Source organism: Sarcophilus harrisii, chromosome 4 (genome assembly GCF_902635505.1).
Source record: "Sarcophilus harrisii chromosome 4, mSarHar1.11, whole genome shotgun sequence".
In the NCBI taxonomy this organism is placed as follows: Eukaryota; Metazoa; Chordata; class Mammalia; order Dasyuromorphia; family Dasyuridae; genus Sarcophilus; species Sarcophilus harrisii.
In genome coordinates this window covers 357994390-358009608 of record NC_045429.1, presented here as the reverse complement: position 1 = coordinate 358009608, position 15219 = coordinate 357994390, and the positions used below count along the sequence as shown (strand labels likewise).

General features: G+C 40.0%; 1 protein-coding gene across 1 annotated transcript; it reads right to left on the bottom strand.

Moving 5' to 3' along the window:
* Positions 1-9501: 9501 nt before the first annotated feature.
* On the bottom strand, positions 9502-9875 carry LOC100920732 (60S ribosomal protein L39). Its single transcript, XM_023502256.2, has one exon. The coding sequence runs from the start codon at positions 9837-9839 to the stop codon at positions 9684-9686; it is 156 nt and encodes a 51-aa protein (XP_023358024.1). The 5' UTR covers positions 9840-9875; the 3' UTR covers positions 9502-9683.
* Between the last annotated feature and the right edge of the window lie 5344 nt (positions 9876-15219).

Below are 15219 nucleotides of genomic sequence, written 5' to 3'. Positions count from 1 at the left end.
AGACTGAAAATGTCCTGAAGGTATTAGACCTGATGGTATTAGAGTATTGCTATTGCCCACCTCCCATCCCTTTTCCTTTTAAAGTCCTTAAGATCTGCAATTTCAGGTTCATTCCTAAACTCTTGTGTCCTCCATCTCAGGCCTTGCTAATTTTTCCTTAGTGAAGTTTCTGTGGTTTACCCCTTCCTCTGCATTTTCAGCCATCATCTTATATTTTAGGGTTTTAAAAAATCTGAACATAGCAATCACCAAATAAAATGAACATTTTATTATACAAAGTGAGCAGATAATGAGGATTATATCTGAAATCATAAATATTACATATAACTTCCTTTCCCTTTAAATACAGATTATATTCAGCATGTTACTATCAAAGAAGTTCTGTTTCCTAGAGAACTTCCTTCTGTTTGCCTCAGTGTTTAAAAAAAAAGTTCTTTTTTTATAAACACCATTGTTAGCCCCATTTACTCCTAAATTTCTAAGGGAAAAAAAGGGAGAAAAACCAAAACCTTTTAACAAATATGCATATTAATGCAAAACAAATCCAACATTTTGGCTATGTCTGAAGATGTGTATCTTTTCCTGTATCCTGAGTCCATCATCATTCTGTCAAGAAGAGGACAGGTGTTTTATCATTGGCTCTCTGAAGTGAATCATGGTAGGTCATTTTGTTGAGGTTCAAAAAGGAGACCCCAAAAGGTTGGGGGTCACAGACTGATGTCATGAGGTGTCTCAAAAGAATTTGCAGGTTTGAACTCATATCCAAATCAAGGGGCAAAGTTTATTGTAATTGTAATGCAATTGAAGTGGGCTAAGATCCAAAAGAATTTAGCAAAGAACTAGGAGCAAGGAGACAAATTTATCCAGTTCTTCATGTCAGTGATATATTTATATCACTGGTTATCACTGACCAGCAGTTTATCTATCTGATAATCATCAGTGTTTGTAGGGTTATCCTAAGGCCAGAAGACTTTAGAATCAGAACTGTTAGAACACTGTTAGAACAGAAGCATTCTAAATCCAGAGGACCTCAGGATCACTGATTCTAAAGCCAGAAGACTTTAGAATTCATGACAGATTGTTAGAACAGAAGCACTCTAAGGTCAGGGGAGCCTCCTCACTGATGTTTCCCTAGAAGCTGTACTCCATCATTTTTCCCTTCTCAAGCAATTTGAACCTCAAATTCATTTGGAACTAGGGGACAGAAATCTCATCTTCTGAAGCTGCTTCATGCTGATAGGGGCCTAGGGCTGTCCCTAGTGGGGTCCAGACTGAGGAAGGGAGGTACACAACTTGAAGAGGGCAGAGGCAGAGTCCAGGGGGTGCTGTCAGAATCAGGTAGCTGAGGATATTCAGGTTGAACAACTAATTGGAAGTGCATAGCTTGAAGTCTGGAGAAAACAAATCTCACAAGTAGATTTTTTTTAATTAAATTTTTTTTATAGCTTTTTATATATAAAACATATGCATGGGTAATTTTTCAACATTGACCACAAGTAGATTTTTAAAATTAACCTCCTCACAAGGGGGCAGGGGCCAAATATACGGAGAAAAGAAAAAGAATAATTAAAAGTGGAGTTAGTATGGAGGTTACTAGGAATAGTAACTAGGAACTTCATCCAGAGGAAGACTTGGTGGGGTAGATGAGGCTATCAGGAATATCTCACATCCAGAGAGTTTTTCCCAGGATAAATACCAAAGAACATTTCCCCCAAATCCTTGCTTTTGTCTCAAGGAGTAGGGGTAGTGTGTAGGACAGTGGCATTATACACTGTGAAAGGAGTACTCAGGTGGCCTACGTTGCAAGCACTATAATGTTTTTTTTTTCTTCTATTAAAGCTTTTTATTTTCAAAACATTTGCATGGATAAGTTTTCAACATTAGCCCTTGCAAAACTTTGTGTTCCAATTTTCTCTCCCCTCTCCCCTAGAAGGCAAATAATCCAATATATGTTAAACATAGAAATATGTTAAATAGAAATATACATACATATTTATACAATTATCTTGCTGCACAAGAAAATTCAAATCAAACCAGAAAATATGAGAGGGAAAATAAAATGTAAGCAAACCACAACAAAAAAGAGCAAGAATGTTATGTTGTGATCCACACTCAGTTCCCACAGTCTGACTGTAGCAGCACCATAATGTTTAAAAGGCATTAAGCATTGGATAGAGAGGATGACATAAGAAATGGAGATAATAAATAATTTTAATGGGTTTAATCTCCTTTAGCAAAAACTCTGAACCTTTTCAGTCTTACAAGGAAAGGCATTTACCTAATCAGTAAAAGCGTCAACTAAAACCAAAAGCAGTTTGAAGCCCCTGAGAGGGGACATATGTGCAAAATCCTTCTGCCAGTCCTCCCCGGGGTGGGTACCCCTCCTCTGGGTGGGCTTCAGGAGGCAGGGGTTAAAGCCCTTTCAGGATTTCAGGATCAGACACAAACAGGGCAGGCCTAAGAGATATGTTTAATTGTTCCTCCCAGCTTGTGACCAGTGAAAACAGGTTTTACAAGGGATTGGAGGGCACTTTTTCCTAGCCTGTATAGGCCATGGAGAAGTTTCCACTGGCTGGCCTTTGGGATTAGAAGGTGACCTGAAGTATTTGAAAACACCCAGAAGATGAAAGGGTGAATCCCCTTTCTTTAGTAAAGGGCCTGTTCCTGGGAGTCACATGAGGGAGTGTAAGAGTCAGGGAGCTGGTGAATTAAAGGTGCCATGGTCAGGGGCAAACAGGAGCAGTGTGGGCAGCTGAATCTGCAGGCCTGTTCCTCTTGGCCTGAAGTGAATCCCCCTTTATGTCCTTTACAAAACATAAAGGAAACCTCTCTAGGTCCGTGGACAGCTTGCAATTGTTGTAGAATTTCCCCTGCATACTTAATGGAAGAATCTGTTTATTTATTTATTTGTATTTGCTGTCAAAAGCCTCTTTTTTTTTTCATATAGCCCCATAATCGTGCAAAACATGAAAAGCATATTTGGATGTTCACTCTCATTCCTTCTCCCAATTCTAAAACTCTAGTGAGGGCAAAAATACTCTCCACTCTGTGGGGGTTAGAACCTCCAATGGTTCTACTCCTGGGTGTGAGTAGGGGCTTCCTCAATTAGAAGGTTGTGGCAGCCAGTTCTACGGCAGGAAGGTCAGCCCAAAGACACCCAGTTTCTTTGAGAAGTCAGCAAGGGGTCTGGGATGGGGCCCAGGGACAAAGCGAGGCTCCTAGGCCCTACCCCTGCCTTCCATCAACGTACAGTGTAAAAGGCTTCAGGCAGGGCGGGCCCGGCCCGGCCCGGCCCGGCCCAGGAAAGCGCACAGCTGGCTCTTGGAGGAAGGTCAGGACGGTAAGGTGGTCAGCTTCCTCTCTGTGAGTGAGTAGGAGGTGGGAGTTATTCCACGGCCCAAATACTTATCAGAGTATAAAGGCCCTGTGGGCCTTTAGATAAGGAAAGTTCATAGTCCTGGGAGGGCCTGGAGGTTAGGGGTTGCTATGGCTGCAGGAATCAAATTCGAAACGAAAAAGAATATCAGTTACAGTCCCTAGAGATTTTATCTCTAATTGCAGCTTAGGGCTAGATGTATTATTTTAAAAGTTTACCAGGATTTACACACATAGGAGATTTTGTTTAACATATTTTATATGTTTAAACTTATCCTGGTGCACAGGACCAATCATAACAAGCTTATAGATTCTTAGTAAACTTACTTGTTTAGGAACTATACATCCTAAACAGGCTCAGTTCTCAGGGCTGATAACCTTGCTCACCCTGATGGTTTTAAGAAAACTGGCAAGCTTACAAATTAAGGGGAGTTGATAGAGACCCCAGAGAAGGGGCTGAGCTTGCTGTTGCCCATGACAACAATTCTTAGTGTTTTCATGGGCTATGCTGCTTGATACCTCCCTCCACTCTGTGAAAGGGGGAAAAAGGTATTGCACATTTCATACTTGGAGGTGAACTGATAAGGCTTTCATCTCATCCCTCTTGTTCCACACACAATAATTACCAATTTTAGGTTTAACATGATAATAATTCCAAATAACTTAGTTAACAATTTTAGAATTTTCCTAAGTAATAGTCAAATAGTCTTAGCTGTAATTTCTAATTCCCTTAAATAAGTTTCTCTTTTGCTTTAGGAAGAAAACAAGACAATTTTAAAAAATGAGATAGAACAAATTTTTAAATTGACTTAACTTTAGTTAATGAGATTCCCTAAATTCTAATTAAATGCTCTAGACAATCTGAATTGCCATTTTGTTATTTTCCAATTCACACATTAGCTCAATATCTTGTTTTGTTGTTTGTCTAGACTTACAGTGATGGAGAAAATTTTAATAGTGAAGATTAAAAATATGTCCTGAATTTTTATTGGATAATTGTTAATAATAAAAATCTCATGATTATAGCAATAGATGGAAAAGCTTTTGACAAGTAACACTCACTTCTGTTAAAAACACTAAAAAAGTAAAGGTTAGAGAGACCTTTCATTGACATGGCAAACCAGGAGTCCTGCAGCTCATTTAGGTGGAGCAGGAAGGGGCTTTAGGTCCAATATCAGGGTGTGTGTCAGTGGTTGCACACTCTATATGGTTGCATAGCTGCATTGGAACCCTGGCTGTGCATCTCAGAGGTGAGGGGGGGCTCCAAGCATTATAGACTTGGCAGGGGATCCATTTATCTTGTGGGGATAAAGGGAGAATAGGAGTTAGTCACTGTCAGCAGGTGGGTACACTCTAAGCGGGCAAGGAAGCAGCTTGTTAGTTTTAACCAGGTGAGACTGATCCTGAAGAGCTTCAGAGGGATCCAGGGTCTGGGGTCTGAGTAAGAGGGTGGGTTAAGATCTTAGTCATTCAAGCATAGTGGAGAGAGGGAAAGGGTCCATGTTAGTGAGTGATATACTTAGGATATTCACAGATGAGCAAGTGATGTGCATATGATCTACATGAGATAATCAAGTAATGTGCACTATATTTATTTTTTGCTGAGGCAATTGGGATTAAGTGACTTGACCAGGGTCACACAGTTAGGAAGTGCTAAGTGTTGGAGATCAAATTTGAAGTCAAGTTCTCCTGACTTCAGGGCTGATGCTCCAAATACTGTGCCACCTAGCTGTCTCCATTTTTATTTAGTTTTAGTTTTAATTAATTAATATTTTAAACACATTGCTTTATGAATCATGTTAGGAGAGAAAAATCAGAGCAAAAGGGAAAAACCATGGGAGAGATTAAAAAAAAAAAAAACACTGAAAAAAGAAGTGAACATAGCATGTGTTGATTTACATTCAGTCTCCTTAGTTCTTTTTCTGGATACAGATGGCATTTTCTATCTAAAGTCTACTGAGATTGTTTTGAAGATGTGCACTACTTTTTAAGCAACAATTAAAAAAAAAGAATCTGTTCATACTATTTCTCTGCTTTCCCAATTGAGCAAATATAATCAAAATCCCACAATACATATCTATATAATCCAGAAAAACAAATTCCAACCCTGGGCATGTTGAAAAATATAACTCTGTATTTTAATTTCATCATCTGTCAGAAGGTTAAGTGCTGTGTTTCATCTTCATTCACTCACAATTTCACATTATATTGATCAGAATTCTGAAATCTTTTTAAGTCTTTCTGTTGTTTTTTGCTGTAATATTATCGCTTTGCATTTTTTCCTCCTATTCATTTTGCTTTATATCAGTACAGTCCTTCTCAATTTCCCCTGAATTTTTAATATGAATAAGAATATTCCACCATTTTATTATAGAATTTAAAAAATTTTATTATAGATTAAGAGTATTTCATCATATTCATATACTATAGATCGTTAGTTATCCAATAACTAATATCCAATAAGGGGGCAATCCCTTACAAATTTTGGTATGTATGGAGCCTTTTCTTTTTATTTTTTTAAAAAAAATTTTCATCGTAATTATTATTTTTAATTATCTTTATTAAATGTGAAAATACACTGGCATAAAAATAGTGCCCCCATTGGTAGACATATCTAAGACCCAGTTCATTATGTTTTAGATTCCTTTTTTCATATAAAACATTCAGAAATTTAAGATGTTTATATTAAGTTAGTCATCTCACGCACAAATCTGAACTTATAGCTTTAGGGTAGGAGTAGTAGCTAACTTACAGTATGAAAGATTACCAGTTTTTAATCTCTGTCAATCTTCCTCAACTGGCAGAGGTTAATAAATGGAGATAAACAGATTTAAAAAAACAGATAAAAAATGTAGATAAACAAAGGCAATACAATTTTATTACTCCAGAGTCATGCAGTGGCTAATTTATCTTAAATCAGATAGCAAGCAAGAGATCTCTGCACAAGAATGAGTTATTCTACCTACTATCATCCTGTTTAAAATATAGCAAATTTCTTATCACTAACAAGTAGTGATTAAGAAGAATGATCTGTGATTTAGAGTAAAACTATTAGTCACTGAAGAATTAGTTGCCTTCTTCCTTCCTTTCTTAATGTTGAAAAGGAAACTACAGTCAATAAGAGCCTTTTCTTTTTAAAAAAGAAATTATTGGGGGATATAAGTGGTGCAGCTGGGTCTGAGATTATGCACAGTTTAGTAATTTTCTGAGGATAGTCCCAATTGCTTCTTAACAGCTGGATCAATTCACAGCTCCTCTAACAGGGCACTTCTGAACTTGTTTTCCCATTGCTTTTCCAACATTTCCCCCCTCATTTGTTATCTTTACCCCCAACTGATAAGTATGAGATGGAACTTCAGAGTTGTTTAAATATACATTTCTCTATTAGTGATTTAGGTCTCTTATATGTTGTTGATAGCTGGATTTCTCCCTTTGAAAGCTGTTAATATCTTTTAATCATGTTGGAGAATAGTTTTTAGTGTTTTAAATTTGAATAGGAGACTTTTATCAGATTCTCCTCCCCCACCTCTCATCACCTATATTTCTTATAATTTTTATTATATTAGATGTTTATGCCATGAATTTGAATTCTTCCCTTTTTCATAAGTCTGAAAATAATTTCTTCCTTGAACCTCTAATTCATGATATAACCTCTAATATCTAGGATACTTATCCATGTGAAGCTTATCTTGGTGTATGATATGTGGAATTGGCCTACACTTAATTTCTGCCAGGCTTTTTTTCCAATGCTTTATTTTTCCAGCATTATTTGTTAGTCTTTCCTTGAAATACTGTGGTATTTGGATTTATCAAGCACTATGTTACTTTGTTTCTGTTAATATTTCTAATTTGTTTTAATGATAGGACCAAATCATTTTAATGATTATTGTTTTGTACAATTTGGGATCTAATATTGATAGATCTGTTTTCTTTTCACTTATTAATCTTTATATTCTTAACCTTTTGTCCTTCCATATTGTTTTTTTCTTAGATTTATAAAACTTTTTTTGGAATTTAATAGATACAGTGCATAATTGTTATATTACATTATTTTTACAAATAATTTATTATAGTTATATTATTTAATTTTATATGCTTGACCAACCTGAGCAAGTAATATTTCTCCAATGATTTGCCTTTATTTCTTCAAAAAGTGTTTTTTAAAAACTAGATTCATATAATCCCTTGCTGAATCTTGGAAGATACACTGTCAAGCATTTTATAGCTTTAGTTATTATCTTGAAAGGAATTTCTTTTTCTAGTTCTTTCTGCTGGGTTTTGCAGGAAATGTGAAGGAATGCTCATTTTTTTAGTGGATTTATCTTATATCTTGAAATTTTGCTTAATTTGCTTATTTTCTTAATGGCTTCTCTAGCAATACCATCATATCTGCAGTTTTTTTTTTGCCTATTCTTATTCTATTAATTTCTTCTTCATATGGCTATAGTTGGCATTTGTAGCATTATTTTAAATAGTACTAGTGGCAATGGGTATCCTTGATTTATCACTTAGTTTAAAAACCTAATTTTTTGTTTATGTATGTGTGAATGTTTTTTCATGGATTTAGGTAAAATTCTTTTTACTATATTAAGTTAAGATCTATTTCTATGATTTCTAAGTGTTTTTAATAGAAATGAATGTTGGATTTTTCCAAGGTCTTTTCTCCATCTGATATAATCATATGGTTTTTATTATATATAAATATGCTTTTTCTTATTTTGTTTCTTTATGTTGAACCAACCCTACCTATATAACTAATAGTAATATATAGTTTAGCTTACTTGCTAATATTTCATTTAACATTTTTACACCAATGATCTTTAGGGCTGATGGTCTGTAGTTTTCATTCTCTGCTGTCACATGTTTTCTTAGTTTTAGACAGCAAAACCACATTTATAATGCAAAGATTTAGAGGAGCAGCTAGGTGATGCAGTGAATAGACCACCAGCCCTTAAGTCAGGAGCACCTGAGGTCAAATCTGACCTCAGACATTTAATACTTCCTAGCTATGTGATCCTAGGCAAGTCATTTAACTCCAATTGCCTCAGCAAAAAAAATTAAAATTAGAAAAACTTTAAAGGATACCTCTTTTCTTATTGCAGTTTGTGTTGTACTGGAATTATTCTTTGAATGTCTGAGAAATCACTTGTGACATCTATCTGGTTCTAGTTTTTTCCTTTGGTAAATTTAATTTTGGCTTGCTTAATGTCTTTTTCTGATATTGGGTTATTTAATCCTTTTTTTTTCATTCATTTCCCGTTTTGTTGGCATATAATTAGACAAATGTTTCTTGTAATTTCATTTCCTCTTCACTCTACTTTCCACTATCACCCTCTATATAAAATCCCCAGTGCTGTCAAATTGATATTCCTAAAAAAAAAAACCTACAGGTCCAACAATTTCATTGCTCTTTTCAATAACATATCCTATTATCTCTAAGATAAAAGGTCAACTCTTCTGTTTGACATTTAAAGCCTTTTAGAATCTGGCTCCAATTTATCTTTCCAGGATTTTACATTGCTACCCCCTCCCCCAGCCAAATTAAAACTGGCTAGTTGATATTACCTATGCATGATATTTGTATCTGATGTTATCGTAATTATGTTTGTCTTATTGTGCATCAAGTTATATAAAACTTACTCATTTCTTTGAATTTTCATACTTGTCATTTCTGACCACAAATATTTTCATTACATGCACATACCACTTGGTTTAGTCATTCTGATAGGCTCCTCTGTTTCTAGGTCTTTTGTTACTATAAATACTACTCTTTTGAATAACTGGTATATTTGGATTTTTGACCTTTGGTTATAAATACTGAGTAGAGAAATTGCTGGATCACTGCATACAAGATTGTATGGGGTCTTATCTAGTTCCTATGGCAAAGGGTCAACAGCAATGAAACACCTGAACTGTTCAGAAATAAATTCAAACTGTTTCACTTTTACAACTGCCTGCTTTCTTTTCCAGCAAAATTTCTCTTGTATACTCCTTGACTGATGATGTGTTTCAGCCTCCTTATCTAACAAGCACCTCTCCTTAACTGTAAGTCTTTGGACCTTTCTGAAAAGTGGGTTAGTTAATAACAAAACACTTTGCAAAGTTTAAAACTTATATAAACAGCAGTTATGTTCACTTAAAATCACATTTATTACTGAACCAATAAAATAAATGAAAACAAAAGTGCAATTTTTTTAAACAAGTTTGCTTTGTTTGCTGCTTTGGAATTTGCAAAATCAGGGTGGTAACATGGCAAGGTGTTTTGGACACGAGAAAGAGTGAACGTAAGCCACCATGGTCACAGTTCTTTATAACCCCAGCTTGGTTCTTCTCCAGTGTCTCCTCTTCGAGTTGTACCTAATCTTATTGCCAGTTTTCATGCGAATCCATTGAGGGATGGGACGATTCTGCTTCTGCTTTTTAGCAAGGAACCTCTTAATTCTGAAAGTCTTGTGCGAAGACATGATGAGGTCTCAGCAGGCAGCCAAATAACAGCACAACTAGTGAGAGAATATTTTAGTATTAGTATCCGTGACCTTCAGTTTCCAGCACAGTGACTGCCACATACCAGACTGTGCATAAAATTTGGTGAACCAAGCACTGGAAATTGTTAGGTCTGGTTTTGCACTCAGCTTTGTCATCTGGAAGAGGCTGAAAACATACTAACATAGGCCACACTGCACTTATCCAAGCTAACTTAGAGCTGACTCTATATACACACTTAATATACTAGATATTGTCCTCTTGTGAAAAATGGGGTTTTGTGATCTTAACTGTTGTGCTTCTACAGATGTCCCTGAGAAAGGGTAAATATCCCACCGAACATGCGAGGGTTGCAGTTTTGGGCGGAGGGTAAGGAAAGTGGTTATTAGACAAGGAAGGACTGGGAAAGTGGAGATGTGACCAACAGCCTAAGCTCCTCTAAAGAACAAAAGGAAGAGCTGCTCTGGTCCCATTTTGCTTAGAATGGAGCATGCTATCACCTTGTGAGGGAGAATTGTAACCTGGAAGGATTTTGACCAATCAGAATCCTGATGGGAGGTACAGGGCCAACTAATATAAAAAGGATCTATCTGGCCTCTGTAAAGGGTATATGGAATCGGGTATACCCGTTCTTGCAAGAATATAAAATAAAATCTTTCCAGCATTCATCAGTGAGTCTGTGAGGAGTATGAAAAATTAAGTTTCCAAAGATATTGTCAAAACAGCATGACGGGAGGAGTGAAATATCTTTACTCACCTTATGAGTCAACCTCCCTACCCTCTTACCCCTTAGCTGTTCCCCCAGCTAAACAAAATTTCTTAAAAAGGGGCCCAGACCTAAATTGGCAGGTTAGGGCACAAGCTTTTTGCAATCACTTCATACACCAACTGATATATCCCCGGGGGGGGGGGGGGGGGGGGGGGGATACAGCCGCCCTTTTGGGACTGAATGGGCAGATGAGGAGGATTGTAAATCTGACCAATGAGAATCTTGAAGGGGCATTGAATCGAATTTCAGGGTGTTGCTTGTAACTCTATTCCTGTACTGCCTCACATCTGGAGAAGCGCGGGAAGGGGCAGCTCATCCTCAACCCTGCCGAGTTCCACTGGGTCTTTTAAAAACAGCGAAGTTTTTGATAAAAAATTTTGTTTCTTCTACTATACATTTTAAATATACTATATTTTCGTATGTATTTTAAATATACATGACGTTGTTCCAAGAATAACCTGGAAGGTGTAGTTCAATTTGTAGTTAGAGAAGGCAAATTCAAATCCCACCTTAAATATTTACTGCAAATTAGTGTTAGGGCAAACCTTTCTCTTCTCTCTCCCCTCCCCCCCCGGGCAACTGGGGCTAAGTGACTCGCCCAGGGCCACACAGCCAGGAAGTGCTAAGTGCCCGAGACCAGATTTAAACTCGGGTCCTCCCGATTCAGGGCGGGGGCTCTAACCACTGCGCCACCTGGCTGCCCCGGTCACAATCTTTGTGTGTTTCAGTTTCCGCCCCCACGGTCCTGTACTCTGACTATAACTAGTATTACTCTCCTTTGGCTCCAGCAGCATAACCCCCAAGGTCTCCCGGTGCTTTCGAAAGCATTAACCCCGATTCTCACCCTGGGGTGGCCCCGAGGGCCCAGCCAGCACCGTGGCCGTTTCTTCCACCTAGGGGCGACGGGTCTCCATGGGCAACGCCCCCTCCCCGCACGCTGTCCCCCGATCCACGAGAACAGCAACAGAGAAAAGACCCGGGGCCGGCTCCTCCTCGCGTGCAGGGGGGCCCGCCGCGGCCGCCTTAGCCGGCCCTTTCCCGCGCTCAGCAAGGTCCCGAGCCTTCAGGCCGGCCGGGCCCTGCCTGGCTCTGGAAGGCTCACTCACCCAGTATTCCAGCGGCAACCAGGTCCGAATCTCACGGCAGGAAGCTGCTCGGCGTCCCCTAAATCGCTCGCAGGCCAATCAGGAAGAAGGTAAAGCGACGGAAAGGCGACCGAAAGGTAGCCTTAGAGTGAGGCGACTTCCGTTCCGCCGGCGGGGATGTGTCTGTGTGTGTAGGGTTGGGCGTTTCTATATACTTCCGGGTTAAGGAGGGCGTGCTTTTCTGGCGCCTCCCATGCTCATGGAGTTAGGTGCCGAGGTCCGATTGGCCTGCCGCCCCTGCGGTTGGAAGCCTTGGAACTGTCCGCAGCTGAAGGCCAATCCCTTTCCCCCAAGTCTCTGTAGCCGGCCGGAATGGAATAAAACGTTTTCCCCCTCAAATCCCTCCGGCGGGGGATGGAATCATCCTATGAGGAGGAGCAATCCTTTTCCCCACACACACCTCCTGTTAGGGCGAATGGAACAGTCCGCTGCTGCGCTCAATCGCTTTGGCTCCTCCCCGTCCACCGGGACGCAATGGAACAGCCCGGTGCTGAGGACAAATCCCTTTTATCCGCACACCTGCCGCAGGCCAGAACGGAATCGTTTCGCGTTAAAGAGCAGTGTTTCCCCCTGCGGAGCTGGGAATGGAATGAGCCCACTGGGCGGGAGGGCTGGGGATGAGGCTGTGTGTTCTAAGCGGGACGCACGCGCAATGGGAAGGCTGAGCCTGGAGGGAGGAGGAGGTTGTGGAGATTTAGGAAGCTGGGCGGGGACTCTCCGAGTGGACACTGGAGTCTGGGAGCCAGCGGCTCCCTCAGCTTGTCGGGGCCCAGGCTGGGCAGATCTATCCGGCGGAGAGTTGAAGAAGAGCATCCTGTGAGCCGGCCCTGACCGGGGCCGCCGACGGAGTCGATGCGAAGCAGGTGAGCCCCGGAGAGGCGGCGCGGGGAGCGGTGAGCAGGGATGCTGTTGCCCAGCGAGGGGGCGGGGGGCGGGGCGTGCGGGAACGCGTGTGGGTCTGGGTCTGGGTGTACCTTTGCTCCTTCCTTACAGGAAATCTTTGCCACAGATGTGCCCTTTATCCCCCTTCACATCCCGCCTCTGGAGGAGGGGACGTCTCATCCCTTCCCCCTCTGGGCAGAACTGTCCGACGGGGAGAGAGACCCCCGAACCCGTCCCCTTCCCTGTCACCCGTTTTACTCTTTCTTAAGCGACCTTGCGCCTTCTCTTCCCGGCGATTTAGCCCCGGGATGGGGGCGCCCAAAAGAGAAAGGAGCGAATAGAGGCACCGTAACACGCATCTATTAATCGCTGAGTGAGGAGCCCGGCTCGGAGCTAAGAGTCAGATTCCAAGAAAGGCAAAGCCCTCGTCTCTGCCCTCAGGGAGCTGATCGTCTGGGGGAGGGCACATGGTGCTGTTACGGAGGAAATGCCCCGACTACACTGATGGAGGCCGAGTCAGGGGAAGTCACTGCTGACCCTTACAGGGGGGGAGTCCGGAGGCCCGGCTGAGGGAGCGGAGCATCTTTGCGTGTTACGTTCGATGGGGACATGACTAGCAGGCTGGACCCTGTAGGTCCCTAGACTTTCTTAGAAGGAATAGCGGATAGTGGTAGGGGGAGGGGTGCAGCCTAGACTGACTAATCTTCTGGTGCGATCAGTGGCTAAGTTATCCTCTGGGTGGAAGGAGGAGGGTGGGCTGACCTGTATATGGACTCCACAGTGGCCATCTTGTGTATGTAAACAAGCTATTTTTTAGATTTGAGAAGAATAGGAAGTGCCCCCCCCCCTCCCCATTTACGTGAATAGGGGTAGGTGTGTATAAACTAGTAAGGAAGGGTGTATGGAATGTACTCGGTAATATGTGGGAATGATAGGGATACCATTGGCATTGGGGCATCTAGATGGTACAGTGCATGGACTCGGGCTGGCCTGAAGGGCCTAGAGTCAGGAAGAAGACTTGTTTGAATAACATGTCTGACAGTTAACTAGCTGTGTGACCCTGAGCGAGTCACTTAATTCCTGCTGGAGTTAATTCATCTGTAAAATGGGGATTATAATAGGACCTACCTCTGGGGCTCGTACAATGCCTGACGCACAGTAAGCATTTATATGTGTCAGCTGTTGTTATGAGGGGGCTCATTTCATGGGATGGTATGTGTTGGTATAGGAACAGACGTACCAGAATGGCCTATTTGTATTAGAACTAGTGGAATGTCTTATGAGTAGACCTATGCAGTTCTGATTTCTGTGACATATTGAATTGTGTCTATAAATAAGTTTTTTGGATTTGGTAAGAATAGAAGTGTCCCAAGTAATTAATGTATATGGAGAAAGATGTATATGTTTTCATACTCCCATATACATATACACATGACTTATTTTTGTTTTAGTATTGGTTTGTACCTAACAGTATGTGCTGGATGAATGTAAGGGATTAAATATATTTTAAGACAAAATTTTATTAATATAGTTTGTTTTTTATACTAGCCACCATTTACAGTGTTTTATTTCCCTATTTCCTTCCCATGGATTGATCCTTTAAACAAAGAATAAAAAGAAAAAATAACCAGTTCAGGAAAAGTTAACCAATAAATATATTGTTCAATAGGACAAGTATATAGATATATATTTAAATATATCAGTATTTCACACTGCTAGTTACTCTGTCTTTGCAATAAAGAGGGTGAGATGCTTTCTCATATTTCTTCTTTTTTCATGATTTTGGTCAAGTTTGGCCCTAATTTTGAAGCATCAAGTCTCAGTTATGTTATTGTCATTCTTTCTATTTATGTTGCTATAGCTATAGCATTAATTATAGTTATATATGGATATAGTTATAGATTAATTCATATATATGTCTTCCCATGCTTCTCTGTATTTATCATATTCTTTTTTTAAGAAAATAGCATAATATGCTAGTACATTCATGAACTACAGCTGGCTTAAGCCTTTCCTCAACTGATGAACTTATACTTTATTTCCAATTCTTAGCTATTATAGAAAGTGTTGTTATGAATATTTTGGTGTGTGTGGCAACTTTCTGTCATTCACATCTCTACCTAACAATGGAATTTCTGTGTCAAAGGGTAATGGATATTTTCGACCAGAACATTCTTAACAGGAAGGTCAGTGGTGTATAAGAAAATGGATAACTTATTTTATGTTGCTGTAATTCTGTAAAAAAAAGACCTAAACTTGGATGATACTTCTATACATTTTCAAGGATAATGACAAATATGTATATTTTGGCCTGTTGTTTCCTTTACTGAATTTTGGGTTGCATCCTAGCATTGTGATAGCGTTAGAAGATATATATCAGTCATCTGGAAGGTGGAGAGTCAGATGGCTCAGACAGATTTTTAGCTCTTAAGGTTGCTAGAGTTCAGTCAGAAGTCTCTTATTGCCCTGAAATTTCTACCGGCCTTCATCTACATAGGGACCTATAGCCAAAGCCAAGGTGATTTGAAGAGGGGAGACTGAATATATAGGCTTTTCTCCATTTCT